The sequence below is a fragment of the Elgaria multicarinata genome, chromosome 3 (genome assembly GCF_023053635.1).
Source record: "Elgaria multicarinata webbii isolate HBS135686 ecotype San Diego chromosome 3, rElgMul1.1.pri, whole genome shotgun sequence".
Lineage (NCBI taxonomy): Eukaryota > Metazoa > Chordata > Lepidosauria > Squamata > Anguidae > Elgaria > Elgaria multicarinata.
In genome coordinates, this window is record NC_086173.1 from 12,185,260 (window position 1) to 12,208,742 (window position 23,483).

Consider the following 23,483-nt stretch of genomic DNA (forward strand, 5'->3'; position numbering starts at 1 on the left):
GTCAGTACCGATAAATGCCACAGCAACCGTCAGTCGCTAACGAAGGTTATCGATACCGACACGCGTCGCCTTATGGTTAAGCCCGGGACCATTCACCGGCTTTAACTCATTCAGGTCGCCAGTATGCCACCCATGGCGAACGACCTATGTCCCCTCCAAGAATGCAGGACTATTATGCTGATTGGCAACCTCCCCAGTATCCTTCATATTATTACGAGGATTGGAGACACAGAAGGCACCTAGATTACTATTATCAGTACCCACAACCACCCTCCGACGATCTCCCGTCCACCTCTCCCAGAGGATGTCATGGCCATGCCACCGCCACCTCTACCATCGGTACCAAGGCGTGCTCCACAACCGACGCAAACCGCAGTACCGACCACTCGGTACCGTCGCAAGCACTGCAGATGTTGCCTACATCAAACATGGGACTGGATGTTCTATCGGAGGAGGATTACCAATCGGACTCCTCACAAGATACATCACCACCAGATGACCTCGTGGTCATTGCAGACGTGGTGTCCCCTTCAGAGGACTTAGCAAACTTTACTGATCAGGTACAAAGAATGGCAACATCCCTAGGGACTCAAATATCCCAACCTATAGAGAAATTTAATGACCCAGTTTACGATGATGTATACTGTGGGTCATCAACCCCAGTGGCTATTCCATATTTGCCTGTGCTGCTGCGCACAGCGTAACAATCATGGAAGCTGCCCTCCTCTATGCCACAACGTCGAGGAGGCTAGACAACATATATTTATAAGATGCAGGACTAAATTGTCCCGTTCCTATTTACACACCCAAAACCTAACTCAATAATACTCAAATAATGCACCAGTGGACAAAGAAGGCCGTAGGTTGCACGGCCTGGGGAGAAGAGTATACTCTTCTACAGCTTTATCCCTTCGTGTGCATAATTACCAAGCCACAATGGCAAAACATAAGCTCTTTTTATGGGAGGAGATTACATCTCTCTCCGGATTCTTGCCAGATGACCAAAGGGAACTGGCAGATGTTTTTGTACTGAGGCTATGAGACTTTCCTGACAATAGCTTAATACAGCACGCCACGCTACGGACTGCGCCTCAAAGCCATGGTAGTTTCCATTGTGCTACGAAGGCATGCGTAGCTAAAGTCCGCAGGGCTGTCCCAGCAGGCACGCACCCGCATAGAGGACCTGCCATTTGATGGAAGCCAGATCTAACCACTACTGTTAGAGTCCCCATGGCTGGCCTTCTCGATAGCAATAACTAGCTTCTTCAGTACACTGAAACTCTCGATACCGAGACTTGCAACAACATAACTACCTTCTTCAGTACTAAGCCTGAAACCTCTCGGTACCAAGACTGCTCTCAATACCGAGACTGGTAACAATATAACTAGCTTCTTCAGTGCCGAGCCTGAAACCTCTCAGTACCAAGACTGCTCTCAATACCGAGACTGGCAACAATATAACTAGCTTCTTCAGTACCGAGAATGAATCTCTCAATGCCGAGACTAGCAACAATATAGCTTCTTCGGTACAGACTGGAACCCTCGATACCAAGAGTGGCAATTACATAACTAGCATCTTCAATACAGACGCTGGAATTCTTAATGCTGAGACTGGCAATAACATAACTGGCTTTTTTGGTACCAAGGTTGGAACTTTTGGTTCTGAGACTGACAATAACATAACTGGCTTCTTCGGTACCAAGACTGGAATTTTTGGTACTGAAAATGACAATAACATAACTGGTTTCTTCTGTACCAAGGCTGGAACCCTTGATACCGAGATTGGCAATAACATTAATAGCTTCTTTGGTACAAACACTGAGACTCTTGATACCAAGAGGGCATCTCGCATGCAGCTTCAATGTCAGAGGGTGAGATGTAATATCTCTCCCCTCCAAAGCCAATGGACATCTGTCCACCACATCAGGCAGTGTATACCTTGCAGGCTAACCACCAATTTCAAGGTCCCAATTCCAGAGTCTCTACGCTCTGAGTGCTTTGCTTTCAATGGAGAGCGTTTTATTACCATGATGTCTGATGTCATCATTTTTTGGGGGGGCCTCCCTTGGAAGAGGAGGGGACACAATGTTAAATGGGCCACGTCTCCTGAGAATACCATACAAGCATGGGTACTGGCTTCAGTACCGTGATGGGGATACATACAACTGAGATCACTGTCATTACGACCGATACACAGGGCTCAGCTGTTACAGCCACAATGCGTCAGTACAATTACTTAGCTCTTCCCCATTCCACCCCCATTCCATGGGACATCAGGAGATCAATTTGGGGAAGATGAGTTAGAGCATAAGAATAGACCTGATTCCCTTCAATCCTTTGAGGACTATCAGTCGGTCTCAACATTGCTCTCTTCTGCATCACCTACACAGGGCAGAACCTCCCTTGGAGGACTTATACCACTTCCCGGTCATTGAGGATGACCAGGCTTGGTATTGAGACACATAACTAGGTAAATAAAGTACAGGATTTTGTATCTCATGCTGTATGTACTGAGAAGCCAACTCCAGTGTCGATATTTTTCCTCCCAACACTGCTTCTAACAGTTAAAAATTCCTGGAAGGGCCCTTCTTTGATGGCTCTGACATTGGAAAGTGCAGAATCTTTACATAAGGTCCAGTAATGGACATGGGTTTTTTTCTTTATGCACCCATGTTCCAATTCTATATTAGTTCAGTTAGCCCCAAGGGGAGTTTTCAGAACATATTCATCTGCTTTGGGTCCCAGAGTCATACACTATCTAGTTATGATGTCCAGATACAACTTTTCCTCTTGTCAGCAACTTAACATGACCCGTCACTTCACTGTGAGTTGAAAGCGATGGTGCGCGCTCTGGCGCTTCGCATGCATACCTATGATTAGCAGGTCTCACTCTGTGAACTAGATTGAGGACCTCCCATCCGATGGTGAAGGATTGTTCAATCTCATTGCTCATCTCGTTTCCTGCATCAGAACCAGCAAATTACAGATGACACACTGTCTTTCTTAATGCTGCTCCTCAAGAAGGGAGTAGGTTTTGCCCCATACACATAACTATGCATACTTCCATATAGCCATTCTGAACACTCGCCAGAGGTACCTTGGGTTTATCATAGGTACCGATATGTCCCAGTTTGGGTGCGTCTATTGGACCTAAGCACAGCCCACCGAATGTTTGCAAAATATATGGCAGTTCATTTGCCTACACAGGGTGAAAGTCTACCTATATTTAGACAACTGGCTTCTAGTAGCATCTTAGAAGAGGATGCTATCGAAGACAGTGGGAGTAATCCTCAATTTATTGAGCTCTCTGGACCTCATAGTAGAAACCACAATGTTAGACTGTCAATCTTTACCCCCTGATGTATGGGACATAATTCTAGCAGCTAAGAAACAAGCGACTAGAAAGTCAAATGCTACCAAATGGGAAGCTCACTCCTCCTTTGCACTAAGCAGGAATGAGAAACCCCTTTCAGAGCCTATTTCCACCATCCTCACTTTCCTTTTTTCCTTGTTAAAAGAGGCCTTAAGTTTCCTTACTTAAGAGTTTATCTGGCAGCGATTTCTGCCTCACATTTATGGATTCAGGGCTGTTCGGTCTTCACTCATCCACTGGTTAAGCGCTTTATGAAACGGATGAAAGATACAGTTCCACCCCTTCGTTCCTTTGTTCCGCAATGGATCCTTTCCGTGGTGCTCAAAGCACTGTCTGCCAAGCCTTTCGAACCGTTGTCAAAGACAGATTTGCATTTACTGACTTTTAAGGTGGTATTCCTTGTTGCCATAACGTCTGCTAGACGTGCATCAGAGTTAGCGGCACTCCGTATGGACTCACCTTATACGGTTTTTTTCATGCCGACAAAGTGGTCCTTAGACCGGACCCAGCTTTCTACCAAAGGTTGTTTCTCCTTTCACCTTGGGCAGGATTTTACCCTGCCAAGCTTTTTCCTTGCGCCGACAACTCTCCTTGAGTCGACACTACATACGCTGGACAGAACAGTGACTCTCCGGAGATCCCTAAGATTTTTTGTTTGTTATGGGTCAAACAAAAGGGACTCCAAGCATCTCTGCAGAGAATATCTGCTTGGGTTTTTCAGACTATTAAATTAGCCTATGAACTTGCTGCCCCCCCGCTGAAGGGGAAAGTGCGCTCTCACTCCACCAGAGGAGGGGCCACTGCTACAGCTTTTGAAAGAGGTATTGCCATACCGGACCTCTGCAAAGCGGATACCTGGTCCTTCTGACTTTTGCCAGCCACTACCGTCTGGACATCAGAGCGCGTAGAGACTGTGCTTTTGGGCGTGCCGTCTTATCGGCAATTCTGTGAAATTCATCCATCACCTGACACCACCCACCTCCAGTAAGTCAGCTTGTTATTCGCCCATATGTGTGATGCACAGAGACCACGAAGAAGAAGAAAGACAGGTTGCTTACCTGTAACTGTAGTTCTTCGAGTGGTCATCTGTGCAGTCACACAACCCTCCCACCGTCCCCACTATGGTGTCATTTTTTGATTACCTGGTGGTTTTCCTCAGTGAGACTGTTTAGGCGGTTTCAGGAACTGAGGGGATTAGGCGGGAACCCCTGAGCATGCTCAGTGGACGGTGGGGGAGGGGTTCCCGCCTAAAACGTTTTCAGCTATAGAAGTTTCCGAAGCTGGCCCTGCGCAGGCGCAGAGCCCATATCTGTGACTGCACAGATGACCACTTGAAGAACTACAGTTACAGGTAAGCAACCTGTCTTTTTTTTTTAAAAAAAAAAGCAAAACGTGCCACCATTTCCTGCTGTGTGCAGGAACAGCAGCGCAATAAAAACGCTCACTGTACGGGCCACGTGGTCATTGTTTACTTCCTCTTTCTTTCCCCATGGAAAGAAGGAGGAAGTATGGTGGGACAGAAAAGCGATGGTAAGGAAACACAATTCCCCTCTTTCTGATGATGCTCTAAGTTAGCGGTACAAAGAAGTCGAGCCATGGGCGGTACCAGGAAAGTTATGCAGAAAAATCAAGTTTGGAGATAGCTTGTGTAAGGGAAAGGTAAGGCTTAATCGGAACTTGGGGCTGGAATGTATTTTAATTGTATTTTATGGTTTCATAGGAAGAGATAAGGATGCCAGGCCAGCTGCATGGGGGAGAAGACCGGAGCCAGACTGGCCATAACTGTCTTGTCCTTGAGTGATTAAGCAGCCCGGGTGAGAGGTGTGAAGACACGCCACGCATCAAAGTGGGAGGGAGGGGGGAAAGGAGTGAAAAGAATTGTATAAAGATCCCCCTGTGAAGGGAACAGGGTGGTTGTCGGCTGAGATCGGTCTGGGGTGACGTAAAAATTGTTAGCATTAGTTTTAGCTTGCTTGCACTGGGTTCATATATATGCATGTTTTTATTGTCTTTTTATTCTGCTAGTCCCATGTATTCCTACCCTTTTCCTAAATAAAAGGTCTTAAACCTCACGTTGTGAGCTGTGAGTGTCTGAGCCAGGGGATCCGTGCTAAATCCAGTCGAGAAGCCAGCAGGGTGCTGGGCGCTCTTCCTTTACAGCTTGGAGACAGAGGAAGACGCAGCAGCAGTAGCTTGAAGGAGAGAGGAGAATACAGCTGACCAAACGTAAGCAGCAACCTGGGAAGAAATACCCCAGGTATGATTGAATAGGAGCAGAGGTAGTGGGCAGCAGTCTAGGGCAGAGAATCAAAGTGAGTACCAGCCTTCCTAAACTTGGTGCCCTCCAGATGTGTTGGACTACAACTCTCAGTATGGTCCATGATTATGGAAATTTTAGTTCAAAACTTTTGGAAGGCACCATGTTAGGGGAGACTGGTGGGTGCAGATATGTATGGAAGTAGGTGGAGACTGAAACTGAGGATCAGAACTGCTGCTCAAATTCCACATGTTTAAGGCCCTGACTGCACAGAGCCTAAATATGTACACCCCAATGTGGGCAGGCTCTGATAGGGTTACATGACCCCTGCAAAATGCAGGGTACACGTTGCAGATAAAGAGGCTACATGCATAAGCCCCTGGGCAAACACATCCAAAAATATAGCCTCCTTGAACATTTGAATGTGCTTTGCTTTTGACCACAACTGGTAATTTGTATTGACTCAAGACTGTGAGCAAATGGTAGCAGCCACAATAGCATTTGTATTCTATTGTTGCCAAAGTAAATCTTACTTCCTTGTTTTCAGGCCTGACCCGAGGCAGCAGTGCTGCCTCTGCTGTCCCGCTTCTTCTGGCTGCCTCTGCCTCCTGCCACTCCTCCCTACCTGCTTGGTCAGCCAGCCAACCCAGCTGGCCGTTTACTCCCAGTCACTGCTCTTGTCTTGTGCCCCAGCCGCAGGACTCCCGCGAGAGGTCAACAGAACTATTGCAAGAGGTCCTAGCTGCTTCCGCAAGAAGTCCTGAATTACGGTGAGAAGATCAGGACCTCTCAAGATAGTTCTGGGACTTCTCATGAGAGTTTGGCTGACCTCTCCTAGGAGCCCCATAGCTTGGCACAAGGCAGGAGTGGTGACTAGGAATGGCAGCCGGGTGGGAGCGAGTGGCCAGCTGCCGGCCACCAGGCCCTTTGGGGGGAGGCACAATTTGCGCTCTTCCCATTCCCCATCTGACACACCTCCATCAGGCTGGCTCATGACAGGTTTGGCCCTGCTTCTTTTCTAATATTCAAACTGATACAAAAACGCACTTCCAGTGAATGCTCACTGGGAAGTGAGGAAACCAAAGTATCAGTTGTGACAAGCAGATGCCCACTACAATAAGGAGGTAGCCACTTTTTTTTTAATTCATTTCTGCAGTGGCCCACCTGCACTGCACTATCACACAAATCTATCAAGCCAATCAGTTCAGGAGGTGTTTTAGATTACATCTCTCAGCATTCCTGACCATTGCCCACACTGGCTGGGGCTGATGGGTGTTGAAATTCCAAACATCTGGAGGGCACCAGGTTGGGGGAGGCTGCAAGAACAGTGTGCACCTAATTTTGCTATCAGCTTGCTAGCTCACATACACAGGGCAAAGGAAAATACATGTGGCTGTCCGCTGGGGAAGATTAGTTCAGTATTCCATTTGAGGAATGAAGTTAATTCCCCCTCCGGTCCAGTCATACATTCCTCATATCATCATCTGGCCATACCAAGTCCCCAAGGAGCACCTTGGTCATACAACCATACGCGCCAAGTTATCTCATCAACGCAGGAGGGGGCCTGACTACATTCTCCTGGCTCCCTCTTAAGTCCTCAGGGAATGAAACTTTTGGCAGACTTAATCTGGAGCAACCCTGTTAAGATAGGGCTCAATTCCACGCCATCTCAGCTGAAGCAGAGCTGTCTCCTGCTGCTTTCTTTGGGCAAGGCATAACATTCCCCAGAAAAACACACAAAGCTTAGCCAAGTTTCGTTGAATCATAATAGCTGGTGCTTTCGATTTCTTCCAGCCCGGCTTTGGATCTTGAGGTACTAATTCAAAAGCCCCCAACACCAGATGTGCTTCAGAGCAATCTCACTTGTTTTGAAAGGACCACAGCTCAGTGGTAGATCATATGCTTTGTAAGGAAGTTTAGACCCCAGTATCTCCAGTTAAAAGGAGATCAGATAGTCATCAAGGACTCTGTGCCCAAGACTTTGGAGGTTTACTGCCAAAATAGAGGCAAGTCAAGACTAGATGGACCAATATGCCAAGTCAGTTTTAGACAGCTATATATGTTCTTATATGTTCGTCTGCTTATTTCCTGCCATGGTAAGGCCCTTTCCCTAGCTCTGAAATAAACACATACTATTTTCATTTTTGCCAGAGTGACAACCCTCATAATCTGAAGATTGCTTCTATTTTAAGGAGACAACTGAAGGCGCCACTCTTATTTCTGTTTGTTTACTACTTTTTTAGACTGCTCGTCCAAAGAGTTCTGGACAATGTTCATAGTAAAACAAATCTGTGAGGTAAGTTAGAGTGAAGGACAGAAGGAAAAAGAGAGAGGATCCAAATGAAGCTTTTATTGAGCAATTGCTGTGCCTCATTCATGGAATTTTACTAAGAATCCAACCAACGATAGTAGGAACTACGGCTGTGCACCATTTCGGTTCCAGATCTGAATTCCAAACCGAATCAGTACCGGTTTGGGTCAAAATGGCCCGAAGCTGGTTGGATCAGGTTGAAGCGGTTTGGAGTGCTTTGGCCCGATCTGGGGTTATGGCGACCTGCTCCCCACACCCCACTTGCTGAGCCACACCAGCAGCCAGGACTTACCTGACCCATCTGGTCATGCCTGGCGGCCAGCCGTCCTCCCTGCGAGCCACTATCTTTAATGAAGATAGGGGCTCTCTACTGTCGTACTCTAATATTGGAAACAATGGTGGCCGTGAAGGTTTACATGAAGCCACCTAGCAAGTTTACAGCAGAGATCAGATTTGAACAGGGGTCTTCCCAGTTCCTAACTTATAGGTCACTGGTAAGCCATCCCAGATGGTCCAGTGACAGCACCCAGCATGGTCAGACAAATGATGGGACACACTAGCCCTAACATGCTCACAATTGCTGACACTGGTCTGCTCTCTCTCTCTCTTTCTTAATTGACCAGCACTGTAAAGAGAAGCACTTCTTCGCTTCAGTACCAACATACATGCTACCTTGCCCAGTGGTTCTCTTTACAGCAGAGGTGTTGAACCTTTAGCCCAAGGGCTGAATTCAATTTCAGAGAAGCTCTTGAGGACCGCATTCCAGTGGTGGGTGGTAATGAAAGCAGGACCAAAAATACCAGCACATTTTAGCTTAAACCACTTACTGCCAGTAACTAAGCCTTAGGAGAAGCATTTCAACTTTTTTAGAATGGGGCAGAACTGTGCAAAAGCTGGGAAACTCCCAAACAATTGGTGGTTGGGGGAAAGGAGGGATCCCGGAGGACCAGACAGAGACCCCAGGAGGGCCAGATTTGGCCCCCAGGCTTGAGGTTCTGCACCCCTTCTTTACAGTGCTGGGCTAAGGGAGTATGTGGTGCTTTTGTTGTCTGCCCCTCTACTGCCATCTCTCTCCATCTGCTCTCTGGGAAGCTTTGGGATGGGCTTACCAGGGAATTACCTAGCCTTGGCAGCCACCCATCACCTAATCCTCTCCTCTCCATAAAACCGCCATTTTGAACAGCCATTGACAAGTACATCTACCAACCCAACATGAGCGAAGATCCCAATATGTTCCAGAAGGAAAGGATGACCCAAAAGAAACTCCTGACTGCAAGGGAACCATAGGTCTGATGAGAGAGCTACTTACTGAGAATAATGATGACTGTCTTGATGAGGTTGATCATGGTGTCATTATAGCGTGGGTGGTAGGTGGTGTGCTTGGACATCCGCGCCATCTTCCTCTTGACGTAGATGAAAATGTGAGTGTAGACAACCACCATCACAAGGAAGATGAAGAGATTGGAGAGGGCCCAGAAGGTTAAATACCTGCGGCTGTAGAGAGGGGCCATTCGGGAACAAGTGTCTAGCTGGCACAGACAGTGCCAGCCATATGAGGGGATGAGACCCAGCAGCAGGGCTGTGACCCAGATACAGCAGATAAGGATCATCACTCGCTGGTTGGACATCTTGCTGTGGAGCTGCATGGTGAAAACTGTCTGGTGCCGCTCCACGGCAATGGCCAACAGATTCACCACTGAGGCAGTCAGGCTGGTGTCCAGGAGGCTCTGCCTGACAAACCAGGTCTTGAGCGAGAGCTGGGCTGTCCGGGGCCCTGTGTGGAACATCAGGAACATGTAAGCAATGCCAGCAAAGAGGTCAGCAGCTGCCAGGTTCCCCAGCAGGTAGTAGATGGGGTAGTGGAAGCGCTTGTTGATGACGATAGCGGTGATGACCAGCAAGTTGGTGAGAAGCACAATGATGCTGACAGTCAAGCCAAGAGCTACCACCAAGATATCCTTGGGCCTCCATTCGTGGGACAGCTTCTTCCCGCTGTTGTTGTAGAAGAACTCAACTGTCTCATTGTAATAGCAAGTGGTCATCTTCTCAAATGGTTGATCCCTGGGGGTGAGAAACAGGAAGAAAGCAATTTCTCTTGTTCAGCTTACCTTTGAACTTTAGAGCAGCTGTGCTCAACTGCTTTGAACCACAACTCCCAGCATTCCTGACCACTGGCCATGCCAGGTAGGAATAATGGGACTTGAAGTCCAAGGCATATTGAGGAAGGTTGCTTTCGTAAGAGGGCAGGAAGACCAGGTTCACTGACATAATTTTTCCTGTACATATCAGGCACAAATAGCTCTCCAGTCTCACCCTCAAGATACAAACCAGTCCCAACTGCTAACTATTCTTCCAATAGAATTGCTGCCGCATGGCCTGGCTCATTAAAAGATACACAAGTCTGCTGTAGGGCTGCCAGACCCTTACCAAAGATCCTGGGTAATTTTGACATCATGGTGAACAGAAAGCCAGCATCCTATTCATAATTCTCATTCATCTTCCCACATGTACACATCATCTCGATGCTCCTCTGCTCTGCCTGACTGATTGTCCTTGCTTACTACAGCAAGAAACCAGAGCAGGCTTTCCCTCATGAGCAGGAGGAAACAGGCAGCAACATAGCAGCTGAACTGTAGGGGGTGAAAAAGGAGAAGAGAGGAATTTATCCCCATCAGAGTGATGGCAGAACTACCATATGGGCAGGAATCTACTAACTTGATCACCAGTATAAACTAAACCAACAAAAGGCTTCAACCTTCCTTAAGCCTGGAATACACTTCTAAAACACCAGCCTATGACAGATCAGCTTCTATCATTGTTTAATGCACATCCCCGTCTTTCTCCTCTTCCCCTTCTCAAGCTGTTTGGTTTTCTGAGGGTGGAGGAAGCAAGTGTATCATCATTGTGACCAGGACCGGCCCTACTGTTAGGCTGAGTGAAGCAGGTGCCTCAGGTGTCAGATGTTGGAGGACAGAGCTGCAGAGGTGCTATGCAGGCTACCCTGCACCCCTTAAGTTAGCTAGCTGCCCTCAGGTAGACACAAGGACTCTGTCCTGTTGCCACTGTTGAAGTAAGGTTCAACTATCACTCTGGTCAACTTCTGTATGTTGAATGGTGGTGCCATTTTATCCTTTGCCTCAGGTAGCGAAATGTCTTGGGCTGGCCCTGGGTGTAACACATCTTAGGTCAAAGCACAACCCAAAGACTGAAGACCAATGAACACATTGATGCAACTCCTTTGACAGAAAACACACAGACCTGCTATATCTTGGATTGTGAAGACACCTATAGTCACTGAAGCTGTTAACACACAGGAAGGGATGTGGTTGTCACAGACCACAGCCTAAAAAGCTTCAGTCATAAAGAACAGTGCTAAGACTCAACCTGGTGAACGAGAAACATAGGAAAATTTGAGAACTGCACCTATATGCTCTTCAAAGCTCAGCCCTTGTTCTGTATTCTGAAAACAACCTGGAGACCAAATCCATTTAATAAATAAATCAGACTATGTACAGCTTATACCTTAAACACAGGCAGTTCACAATTCAACACATTGCAAAGGATTCCATGCCTGTTGTGACTAGATATTTTGAGGTTGCAATCCTATGCATGGATTGGGCATAGTTCCTACTAAATTTAGTAGCTGCCATGCAAAGAATCCAGTTGTATGATTGGAGTGTATTTATTTATTTATTTATTGCATTTATATCCTGCCTTTTTTCCTCCAAGGAACCCAGGGGGGTGTACATAATCCTCCTGTCCATTTTATCCTCACAACAACCACCCTGTGAGGTGGGCTGGGCCGAGAGTCTGTGACTGGCCCAAAGTCACCCAGTGGGTTTCCATAGCCGAGTGGGGACTAGAACCCAGATCTCCCGACTCTAACACTTTAGCCACTACGCCACACTGGCTCTAATTTAACATTAGATTCTGTCCCTATGTTCTTAAGCCATGCTTGATTGAGGCCATTATGTGACATATTTAATAATGGAAATTAATCTCTCACATTAATAGGATTAATTAACTGTTTATGGACAAACTCCTAATGGAACCTCTGATTCCCAGGGTACGTGCCTGCATGTCTATTACATTCCATTTAGTATTAGTTCAAGCAACAAGAGCAAATGATAGTTGGATGGGGGAAGCAAGGAATACTTAAGGCTGCCAGGAAAGCCCCATATCTGTGCTCAGAATAAGTTGTGCAAATTTGCATCAGTTCAGTTTAGAAACTGGATAGTTTGAAGAATGTCAGATGTTTTGGCAGAGATGCATTCAGTGGTGAAGGCAAGGAGCCAGGAAGGCAAGAGATGCCATTGCCTTTGTTTGTAGACACACAGTTCAAGCCTTACTCAACACCTCTTTTGGCTTCTGAGCTTTCTTGGCAATATTCTGAACATCGCCAAGCACTTTCTGACAGCTATGTTACTTCCTTTGCGAAGTTTGATGCCAGATTCCCAAACAGGCCTGACCTCTCTAAATTGAAGAGGGTTTGTTGCAATGGCCCTAAAAGCACAATCCAGCCCAATGAAGAACGCTCCATTTAAGAATCATGGAGAAGAATTATTGTGAACCTGGTTGTGCATAGCCTCTGCAGTGGCCAGAAACCATTTCCGTGTATGTCATAATTGTGGTTGCTAGCTATTGCAGGCTCTTGGCACGCAGGATTTGGCTTCTGGAGAATCTCAGCTTTCATTTAATTAAAAAACCCAAAACAGGCACCAGTTCCCACTCTGGAAGTATTTTTTACACTGAAGGTGTAGGACATAAATGCTCAAAATAAATCCATTTATGGCTGCACAGGTATGCTTGAAAGTTCACAAGTAATATCTGCTGAAATCTCAGAAGCTAGAGAGGTGGCTAAGCAAAATATGCTACAGAGGAGGTCTTAGGATCCTTGCCCCTCCTATGGCTAGCAGGACCAGTGTTATGTAAGATAGCAAAAGGGGCCGGATTATGCAAAGAAACAGGTCACAGAATCCACCTGTGCAAAATTTCAATCAACCAAGCATGTATTTTAACACGTGTGTTTGTGTACAAGCGCGCGCACACAAAACCCTAGGTGTTGCCATATGCAGCCAGGTTTTGCACAGGCAGTTCTCCACATGGTCTTATACATGAGGAGGCATTGTATTGCGGGAAGGAGAAGTACCCATTCAAATGTTTCAACTGGGCCAAGGCTGTTTCAAAATTCAGACTCTGTTAAATCCATTCCAACTGTGTTTCACAAACTGTCCCGTCATCTGCTCATTGACAGAATCAGATTTTTTTTTTTTTAGGGATGTACAAGAATTTCATTCCACTTTCACTCCAACACACATTTATGCAGTTTACCACCCCAAGAACTTTTCCATTCTCTTGTCCCTCTCTGCATTTCCTTTGTCTATTCTATATGGGTGTCACTGTAGCACAGAGGCCAATATACGGTTATTTCTCCCTCTCTCACACACACATCCCTTAATTTTTAGGGGAAGGAAACCTAGGACCTTCCAGATGTTTTGAACCATAACGCTCATCAACCTCTGGCTGACAGTCAGGGAGCTGGAGGGCACCATGTTGCTTACCTAGCTCAGGCAGAAATTCAACATGTAGCTGCACTTAATCCCTGACTGACAATGCAGCTTTTTAAAAGGCACAGTGTCTCTGTCAGGAAAGAAAAAGGTAGCAATTGACATTAACCAACAAATCTCCAATTTTTGCCTAAACATCTATTCTGTGTTAAGGTGAATAAAGCAGACAAGAGTTTTCCGCTTTGGGCTGAAATCATTAGGGTATGGAGGGGGGAGGAAAAACAAACGGATGCGGCTTGCAGAAATTAGAAGCTGATAGGGAAAGAGGAATGACAGGGAGTAGAGCTGAGGTCTTCATTTCACCCACTCAGTTTTGCTGAAGATGCAAAACTCTTGGGACAAGATAGAGGACAAGCCTGGAAAAGTTGCCCAGATCTGATAAGAAAGCCTTCCTCAGGAATATTTCCTCTCCATGGGCGCAGGAGATGCTGTCGCCAGAGATTTTCTGTTACCACAGCTGTTCTGACTCAGAAATTATCAAACTGTAATGGTGTAGGGTTTGTTTATCACTCAGTGGCCAAACAGCCATCCAAAGGCACTTCCATGTCAACGCAGCTGCAGCCGCTGGCTTTTCTCCGGCGCTCATTATAAGTGCCTGAGTCCAAGACAGGCACCTTGTAAGTATCCCAAAGGGTGCAGAGAATGCAAACAGGGAGCTATTAATGCCGAGACTAGGTATAGGATTTTGGACTGTGTTTCCCTCCATAATCCCCACACAGATGTAGAAAATGAATTATGAAATCTACTTTGGACTTTCCACTCCTTTTTTTATGAGAGCTATAAAAGTACCTGTCTGCTCAACTGCATAAGGATTCATCCCTTATTTGTTTTGTTTTCAGTGTATTTTTGGTACTATTTTAATTATGTAATTGTATTTTCTTGTAGTTTTATATGGTGAACCACCCTTCAGTGTAGTTGTATGGAGGGTGGCATACAAATATTTTTAAATAAAATAAAATAAATCTGTTCTAAACCTAAAAAAAAAAAAACACCAAAAAACTTGCTCTGGGTATTTAAGAGAAAGGCCATAGCACATGCTTATTAAGGCAAATGGCCTCAGGTTCAACCCTTGCATCTGCAAGTAGCACTGGGAAAGATCTCCTGTCTGGAACACTGGCGAACCACCATCAATTGATCTACCCAAGCCTACCCCAAGGAGGTGCCCTCCAGGTGTTGTTGGACTACAATTCCCATCAACCCTGACCATTGGTCATGCTGTCTAGGGCTGATGGCAGTTGTGGTCCGAAACATTTGGAAGGCACCAGGTTGGTGACAGGTGGCATAGATAATAGATGGACCTGACTCGGTTTAAGACCATTGGGAGTAGGGTAGGTGCAATGTATCTTGCTCTTCACAAGCGGTATCACAAGCAGTATCTAAATAGGTGTCCGGCAATAACACCTATCTCAACTGCAGTTTTCTCTTTCTCTAACAGACTGTTATCCCCACAATCACCATCACACAAATATACACTTCTGAGAATTCATAAATGGTCTTTGTTATGATCTTCTGCGTTACGAATAGAATACGGACAAGTCTACATTCTTCCATTCTTTATCCACTGAGTTCTTCCCAACATCCCTCAGTCCTAGAGATGTGAAGGCCTGGGGAATCCCTGACCCAGAAAAAAAAAGGGGGGTAAGGGGCACAGAAAAATGCCCAAATTCCTGGGGATAAGCAGTTTTCTAATGTTTCCGCTCCCGCCAGCTCCATTTTTTCCTGGTTTTTTTTCCCCAAGCTGTTACACCCTTACTCAGTCCTGACTCCACACATATCTTAGTGATGACAGATAACAGCCTTATTTACACAATCACAGGGAGAGGGGTTAGGAGAATTACGCTGCAAGGAGGGGTAGGAAAACCTTGATGCGCGTGCCCCTCACACAACCAGGAACCACACAGTGCGCCATGATAAACTTACCCATCCCCACTCTGTACGTAAATCTCCATTTTCCCACCACCACTGCCACTTATCGCAGCGACGAGAATCAGTCCACAATGGTCACTCCATCCATCATTATATGACGGCGACCATAGAGTCTGTCGGTGCTGCCTAGAGCATTGCCAGAAATTCCAGACGCTCTAGGCGGCTGTCTCCATGGTCACTGTGTTTTCCCACAAAGCAGCTGAATTTAATGACACCGCTCCCACCACACGCCACAGTGACCTACCCTGGGACTCCTTACCCCCCACTACAGAAAGTGGGAAACAGGTGGGTACAGTACCCATCATGGGGGCACACAACATGCTAAGCCAAAATGGATCGCTCGCAAACGCAACCCACAGTGGGTTAGCATGACGTCTGAACCCTGCCAATGTGTACAAGGAGACGTTTGAAGTGATGCCCAGAGTGACATGAAAATCTCTCTCTCATCCTTATGCTCCAAACCTTGCTGAGCAGCTTATATAGCCAAGTAAAGTCACACACACTTTTTAAGATAATTATAAAGAAATGAGCATTTGAGAGAACAGAATAGCTTAAGAAACAGCATACTAAAAATTGCTATCTCCAGCTCAATGCATACCGAGATTCCCTACCCCTGCTCCCAGTAAACTTAGCTGTCTTAAATCCAAGTATTCTGACTAAGCTGCCTATGGATTGCAGTCATTAACACCCCCCTAAGTGTTTGAGTTTGAACATCATGAGTCAAGCAAAGATAAAAAACAGGCCTAACTATAAACAAAACATTTAAAGGAAACAAACCATTTAGAGATTTTCTCAAATCTGCTTTATGAACGTTTTCTCCATGCTTAACCATTTACAGAGATGCCATGAATATTTACATTTTTATAAACAAGGGGTGGGGGGTGGGCATCTAATCCCTAGGATTTGAGAATGTAAGAAAGATCTCTCACGTGTTTAATACTAAAAGTGTAAGTTTTACCAATTAGTGATACAAACTGCCCCATTTTAATTTCTTCGGATTTGTAGCATTTTTAATGTACATCTTTTCCCTGTGGGGAAGAAGATGCAAGGGAGACTGGAGCAGGCAGGCACCATCGGAGCCTGCTTCAGTTGGACACCCCCCGCCCCACAGGGCTAACATCGTCACCTTGTGGGGAAGAAGGAGCTGTTGGTTTGCCCCTCCATTGGGAGATGAGAGGACGGAGCAGGGCCTTCCCACCAGGCAAGCAGTCTCCTTAATTTCTTTTTATTTTCTCCCTCTTCCCTCCATACACTTTTCCTTGTGTGTCATGTCTTTTTTAAGAATGTAAGCCTGAGGGTAGGGACTGTCTTCTTTATTGATACGTTGTAAGCCGCTCCGAGAGCCTTTTGGCTGAGGTGCGGGATAAAAATATTCTAAATAAATAAATAATAAATACATCTGTCCTTTATAAGCAACAGTGGCCTGGTTCACACATAACAACCCAGAGTATGGGTTGAGTATGGATTGTTGTTGAATCCTGAGTTGTCATAACATGTGAACCCTGCATTATGGTATTACTATGGTTTGTTAACCATTAACAACCTAGGAACAGAACCCACAGTTTGTTGTTGGGTTGTGGACTCTGGGATGTTTGTGGTTAACAACCCACAGTGCAGGGTTTACACATAACAACAACCCACATTTAGCAACAACCCAACAGCAACCAATATCAACCCATACTCTGGGTTGTCATTACATGTGAACCAGATCATTGTATCATTGGCATTCCATCCAGGGCCAACCTGATCATAGAAATAAATTCACCAACCACTGGGATATCAGTATTCCAAGGGTGTCTAGCTCACATTTATCTTAGAGCATTTAATGAAAATATTTCAAGGAGGAACTGAAACCTCAATAATGCAAACTATCCTAACAACAATATTTGTTCAAAAATACTATAAAAATAAGAATATAGGGGCTATCCCTGGTAAGCAACAGATGAAATAGTAACAACTTATCTTACAAGGTTTGACACACACACACAGAAAGTGCTCAGTTGAGTGAGTCTTGCAGCTCTTATTAGCAAGACCCACCAAGGCCAGCTTGATAACTCTATTACAGCTAACAACATCTGGGGCCAAACAATAGGAACAGGGTGGATAATTTAATCTTTGACACTGGAATGATCGCTTCACCACCTACCACAGATACAAATGACCTCTCCACAATATGTACCAAATGCAGTAAGGGAAGAGAGGGGTTCCATAGCTTCTCTCTTTAAGGAGAAAGATGGTTGCTCCAAATGGCTGCCTTCACATGCAGTCAAGGTTCATAAAGAGACTAGGAAAATGGAGGCCTCCACTCCGTGGTGGAAAAGTTAAATAAAGCCCCTCCCTTCTCTTTGGCACATTTAATAGTTCTCACGGGGAGAGAAATGGTATAACAGAAGAGTGATACCTGCTGAAATTCCCTCAAAGATTTAGAAATCTTGTCCTCCTTTGTATTGCATCTCCTTTTCAACCAGCCAGGGTAGCAGGTGAGAATGCGTTGTCTCCCTGCTGTGTGAAGAGCTTCACCTGCTGTTTTCCAGCACATCAAACTGCTTAAAGGCACAAGTCAGGGTGGCATTGTTGTTTGTTTTTCCTGGCCAGTGAGCTAGTCCACCAGGTCAGAAACTAATTTAAGGGGGGATTATTGTGAACTAAGACGTGGAGGACTGGCAGTGTTGGTGCCACCTACCGACTCGCTTCTGCCTGAGCAGACACGCACAAAGGGTTCTGTGGTATAGTGAAACCACAGCTCACAGGGATGCAACGCAGGCAGCTTTTGATAAACTGGGACCATGATGTCATCTGCCACCCCCTCAGAATGGTCCTTTCCTTCTGAGCTTAGCTGTAACCCTCACAGTCGCTAGAAGGAAAGGAGTCCCCTCCACCCCCAAACAATATATTGTTCCACCAGAAACCATTTTAAAGTGGCTTGGTCTTGAATGGGCAGTTAGGACCCATTAGTCTGTCAAAACCTGCTCCTTGTGGAGAGGAAACTGCCAGAACTCATTGGTTGCTATGGATCAAGGCGGCTGCCTGGATTTCTGGACTCTCCTTAGGGGCATGGCTTATGGGGGCGGTCAGGAAGAGTACGGCACTTCAAAATTTACCACTATACCACCACACACCACCTAGTATTTGCTACCTTAGGCAACTGCCTCATTCAGCCTAATGGTAGAGCTGGCCCTGTGTTTTCTCCATGTACTTCTGTAACGCTGAGGGAATCTCTCTTGCCTAACACAAGGCGAGAAACGAGAAGGAATTAAAGAGCCTGTTTAGAACAACTGAGATTCCTAAGGAGGAAAGGGCTCTTCTAAAGCACTTGGGGAGAACAAAACCAGAGCTCCTTATTATGAAGATTAAGGAACATCATAAGCAAGGCCCTTGGGATCAGAGGGTATGCTTGGGACCAGAATGAACCCCTCGGCTGCCAGTTGCCTACACATTCCTAGAACACTGCTGTCTATTTTATTTATTTATTTATTTATTACGTTTCTATACCGCCCAATAGCCAGAGCTCTCTGGGCAGTTCACAAAATCTTCTTTCATTTCAGACACTACACTCTTATAAACACTTACCTGAGAGAATGCCCCATTGAACACAGGTGAAAATTTACTTCAGAGCAAACAAGCTGTACGTTGCCTTTTCCTCTTGCCTATTTGCTATGCTCTGAGCCATCTTTGTTCACAGATTTGAGGTTTCAGAAATTGCATTTTTTTTAAAGTAAAATATGACATTCTAGATTCCCAGATTATAGCAGCCCAATGCTATGCAGGTTCAATTATACTTGCCTGCAAGATCGCAACCCATGGTGGAAGGAAGTTCCAGGAAACTAACTTCCCCACTCCTACTTTTCCCCAGGAATCCCCAGAGCTCTGCTGACCATGCTGCACAGACAGTCAAGGGGCGCTCCTGAATGGGGTGGGCAGTGACTAAGGGGAAAGGTAGAAAAACCCAAGAATTAGGAGGAAGCACCTTACTCTAAGGAGCTCTGCCCACAGATGGTGACTTCACCTAGTTTTTGGTGGTGGTGGGACCTGGGTACTGCTGCGGGAAGGAGGGAGTTGAAAAGTTAGCTTCCTGGAACTCCCTTCCACCAGTGCCACACTGAATATCAAATAGAGCCTCTGTGACTTTAAAAGGCAGATGACAGTATGTACCATACTGGGAAAAGCTTACATGAATTTCTGCTTGTCATGACCTTTTAAATTAGAGGGTCTCAGAAAATGAACAGTGATCATCCTAGGCAGTCCCTTTCTAAAATTGAGTAGATGGCTGCATCACTCCACTGGGCTTAGATAGGAAGTCGGTGGTCAACAGCAATCGTAGTTCTAGTTCTCAGAATCCCCCCTATTGTGGTTTCCAGTTTCTTTTTGGGGTGCGGTGTGGTGGGAGCTACTGTGCCTTTAATAACAGCCTGATACACAGAACTTAAGCAAGTAAAGGGTTTCTAATCGTTCATCCTCATGCCAGTTTTGCTTACTATGGTGGACTCTATTAAAAAACAATGCCAAGTGGGGGTGGGGGTGTTGGTAACCATAACAATTTCTCCACAATCATAAAGGCTGGAAAGTTGTTTTTAAAAAGGAGGGATAAAAGAGCATACATTCTTAGCAAGACTATTTATGTGTCCCATATTTCATTCTGTGGGTTCTCTGTGCTTAAGAACTTAAGAAAAGTGCTGGGTAAGAGCAAAGACCTAACTAGTCTGTTCTCCCAGTGGCCAACTAGATGGCTATAGGAACCCCACAAACCGGACATGAGCACAATTATAGCACCCGCCTGCTCATGTTCCCTAGCAACAGGTACTCCAAGGCATACTGTCTCCAATACTGGAAGTAATACATAGGCATCAAGACTAGTAACCATTGATAGCCTTATCCTCCATGAATTCATTGAATCCCCTTTTATAGTCATCCAAGTTGCTGGTCATCATGACAAACTGTGGCATCAAAATCCATAGTTTAACAATGTGCAGAAGCTCCTTTTATCTGTTCTGCTTCCTGGCATACGCACAGCTCTGTGCTCTCCACTTGCCACAAGCTTGTGGTTCTCCAGATGTCTTGGCCTAGCACTCTCAACAGTAATAGCCAGGATATCCAATGGTGAGGGATGATGGGAGTTTTAGGCCAAAACATCTGGAGGGTCACAAGTTGTCCACCCTTGCTATTAGCCTTACATTGGTCCCATGAATAAGGCCTTTTGCCTTATTCACCATTGTTAAAGCTACGGTTTAAGGTGTCTTCTGAACAGGGCCAGTCTCATCTTCCAGAGTAGGATACTGTAGAAAACAAGAGTTGTGGCACATCTTGTGAGAGCCAGTGTGATGTTCTCATTAGAGTATCAGACTAGAAAGTGAGATTCCCGGGTTCAAATCCCTGCTCAGCTACTTCACTCACGACAGTGAAATTCACTCAGAAGTAAGATCCACTGGTTTCAATGGGATCTATTCCCAAATAAGCGTGCATAGGATTTCAGCCTGAGTAACCTCGGGCCACTCTCTGTCACTCAGCCTAACTTATTTATTATTATTATTATTATTATTATTATTATTATTATTATTATTATTATTATTTTATCCTGCCTTTTTCCCAATACTGGGCCTCAAGGTGGCTTTACAAAATTAAAACATATACAATTAAAACATATAAATAGAGCGTTCTGAACAAGCTGGAGCGTGTTCAGAAGAGGGCAACCAGGATGATCAGAGGTCTAGAAACAAAGCCCTATGAAGAGAGATTGAAAGAACTGGGCATGTTTAGCCTGGAGAAGAGAAGATGGAGGGGAGACATGATAGCACTCTTCAAATACTTAAAAGGTTGTCACACAGAGGAGGGCCAGGATCTCTTCTTGATCCTCCCAGAGTGCAGGACACGGAATAACGGGCTCAAGTTAAAGGAAGCCAGATTCCGGCTGGACATCAGGAAAAACTTCCTGACTGTTAGAGCAGTGCGACGGTGGAATCAGTTACCTAGGGAGGTGGTGGGCTCTCCCACACTAGAGGCATTCAAGAGGCAGCTGGACAACCGTCTGTCAGGGATGCTTTAGGGTGGATTCCTGCATTGAGCAGGGGGTTGGACTCGATGGCCTTGTAGGCCCCTTCCAACTCTGCTATTCTATGATTCTATGAAATATTGAAAAGTTAAAAATATAATAATGATAATTAAATGTAGTTCAATATTAAAACACTTAAAATACAAGTAACGATTTTTAAAACGTCCAGTGCATAAACCTCACAGGGTTGTTTTTTAATGATAAAATGGAGGACATGGGGAAGAACCAAGTATGCTGCCCTGAGCCCCTTGGAGAAAGGGCACAATAAACATGTCATAAATAAAACTTTAGCTTAAAGCCTGATATAGTTGCATCTTCCTTCTCTTTTGCTCTGCTCAGGGAGGTGACGCACTCATACTGAGCAACAGCTAACTGGAGCCAGGCCCTTGAGGGAATTTGCCATCTCAAGGGCTGTATTTGTTCGGTTGCAGAATATCTCTCCCCTGGCACCTGGCTGCCCCCACCAAGTTGCCTGATGAGCTCCTGATGAACTAATTAGGCAGGCAAAGTGCATTATGTAACTGAAATAACACAACACAGTAAACAAATGAGAGGGAAATCAGAAACCGCACGTCAAACTCAGCAGCTCTCTTCCCCGCCCTCCTGCTCCCAGTGAGAGAGCATGTACAAATTGTGTTCTGATCATTTTTACTTTTAATCAAGGTGTCTTTTGCTCCATTCAGACAACATGCAAAACCATGCTGCTTAACCACAAAATGGTTAACGGAATGCATTGTGGTTTAGCGTGTTGTCTGAACGGGGCCAATGAGTATTATTGCTAACTGGTTTGGATTTAAAATGAATTTCCAGGACTGCACAAAATATGTAGATCAGCCTTCCCCAATCCTGTTCCCTCCAGATGTGGTGGACTACAACTCCCAGCATGACTGGCTGGGGGATTCTGGGAGTTGTAGTCCAACACATCTGGAGAGCTCCATATTGGAGAAGGCTGATGTAGATTATTGTTAGCGTTAGGCTTTGGGTGCAAACTTTACTTCAGCCATGGCTTTGCTGGCTGGTCTCGAGCAAGTCTGAACATTGCCCAACTGGAAATAAGGATATCCTGTGTCACAGGGTTCATACAAGGATGAATTCCATGAGAAATGTAAATGAAAAATGCTGTATCAGTGAAAACAGTCAAGTGTACACCATACCTAGGAGAAGATTCTACTTTTGCAGTTATGTCCATACTGAGTCAAGCTTCCTGGGCTAAATTCTGGCACATTGAGCGGTTGTTAAAGTTGCATAAGCAGGGTCAGTTAAAAGAAAAAACCAACTCTACCCACATAATGTGTAGCCACACAATACTGAAAGGCTTGCTCAATGAAACACAGATAAACAATGGCCTTTTCCTTTGTGGTCTCTGTGGATTCACACATTTGGAAACTACGCCTGCACAGACTGCTTTGGGAGCATCGTTGAGCTCTAGCCAAAGAAACACTATTCATGTGCCCCCACCCTTTGAGAGGAAAAAAAAATACAAACTTAATAAATTAAATAACAAAGAATTTGTTGCCTTTCACGACACCAAAAGTAGTTTGAAGTAGTTGCCTCACTCTGCCAAATGGTAGGGTAGGCCCTGGAATGTCTCTCATTTAGCCCTGTATAGCAAATGTGGGGCTGAAGCTTGGAGGGAAAGTGGGCTTGTCTAAAGCCACCTAGTGAGAACATTGTGGTCAAGACCAGCATCACGGGTTGGCACAGTCAAACATTTTCTGGGAACTCCACCATCAGCTGGGGTTCCTGAACTTGTAATGGGATGCTGCTATTTTCTTTAGCCTTGTGTGTATGTTCTAAAATGTGCACGAGGCTGTATAACTTCCCCACAATCAGCGGAGAAGGAGGAGCAACAACTACGGCCAAATGAGCCCAGAGAGCTCTGTATGCAACGACTGTTGCCATTCTTCCTTTGAGAAGGGATAGTGACTGTTACCAGTGTAGACGGAGACTTCACCCTCTCTGGATCCACTGATACAGTATGTATTGCTAAGGGCACAAAAAGG

General features: G+C 45.4%; 1 protein-coding gene across 1 annotated transcript in view; it reads right to left on the minus strand.

The window, feature by feature from the left end:
- LPAR2 (lysophosphatidic acid receptor 2) overlaps positions 1–23,483 on the minus strand; it is a 51,495-nt gene that overhangs the window by 14,283 nt on the left and 13,729 nt on the right. Inside the window, exon 2 of the mRNA XM_063123056.1 lies at positions 9,251–10,002. Coding sequence (XP_062979126.1) covers positions 9,251–9,983 — 733 coding nt within the window. The 5' untranslated portion in view covers positions 9,984–10,002. The remainder of the gene's footprint in view (positions 1–9,250; positions 10,003–23,483) is intronic.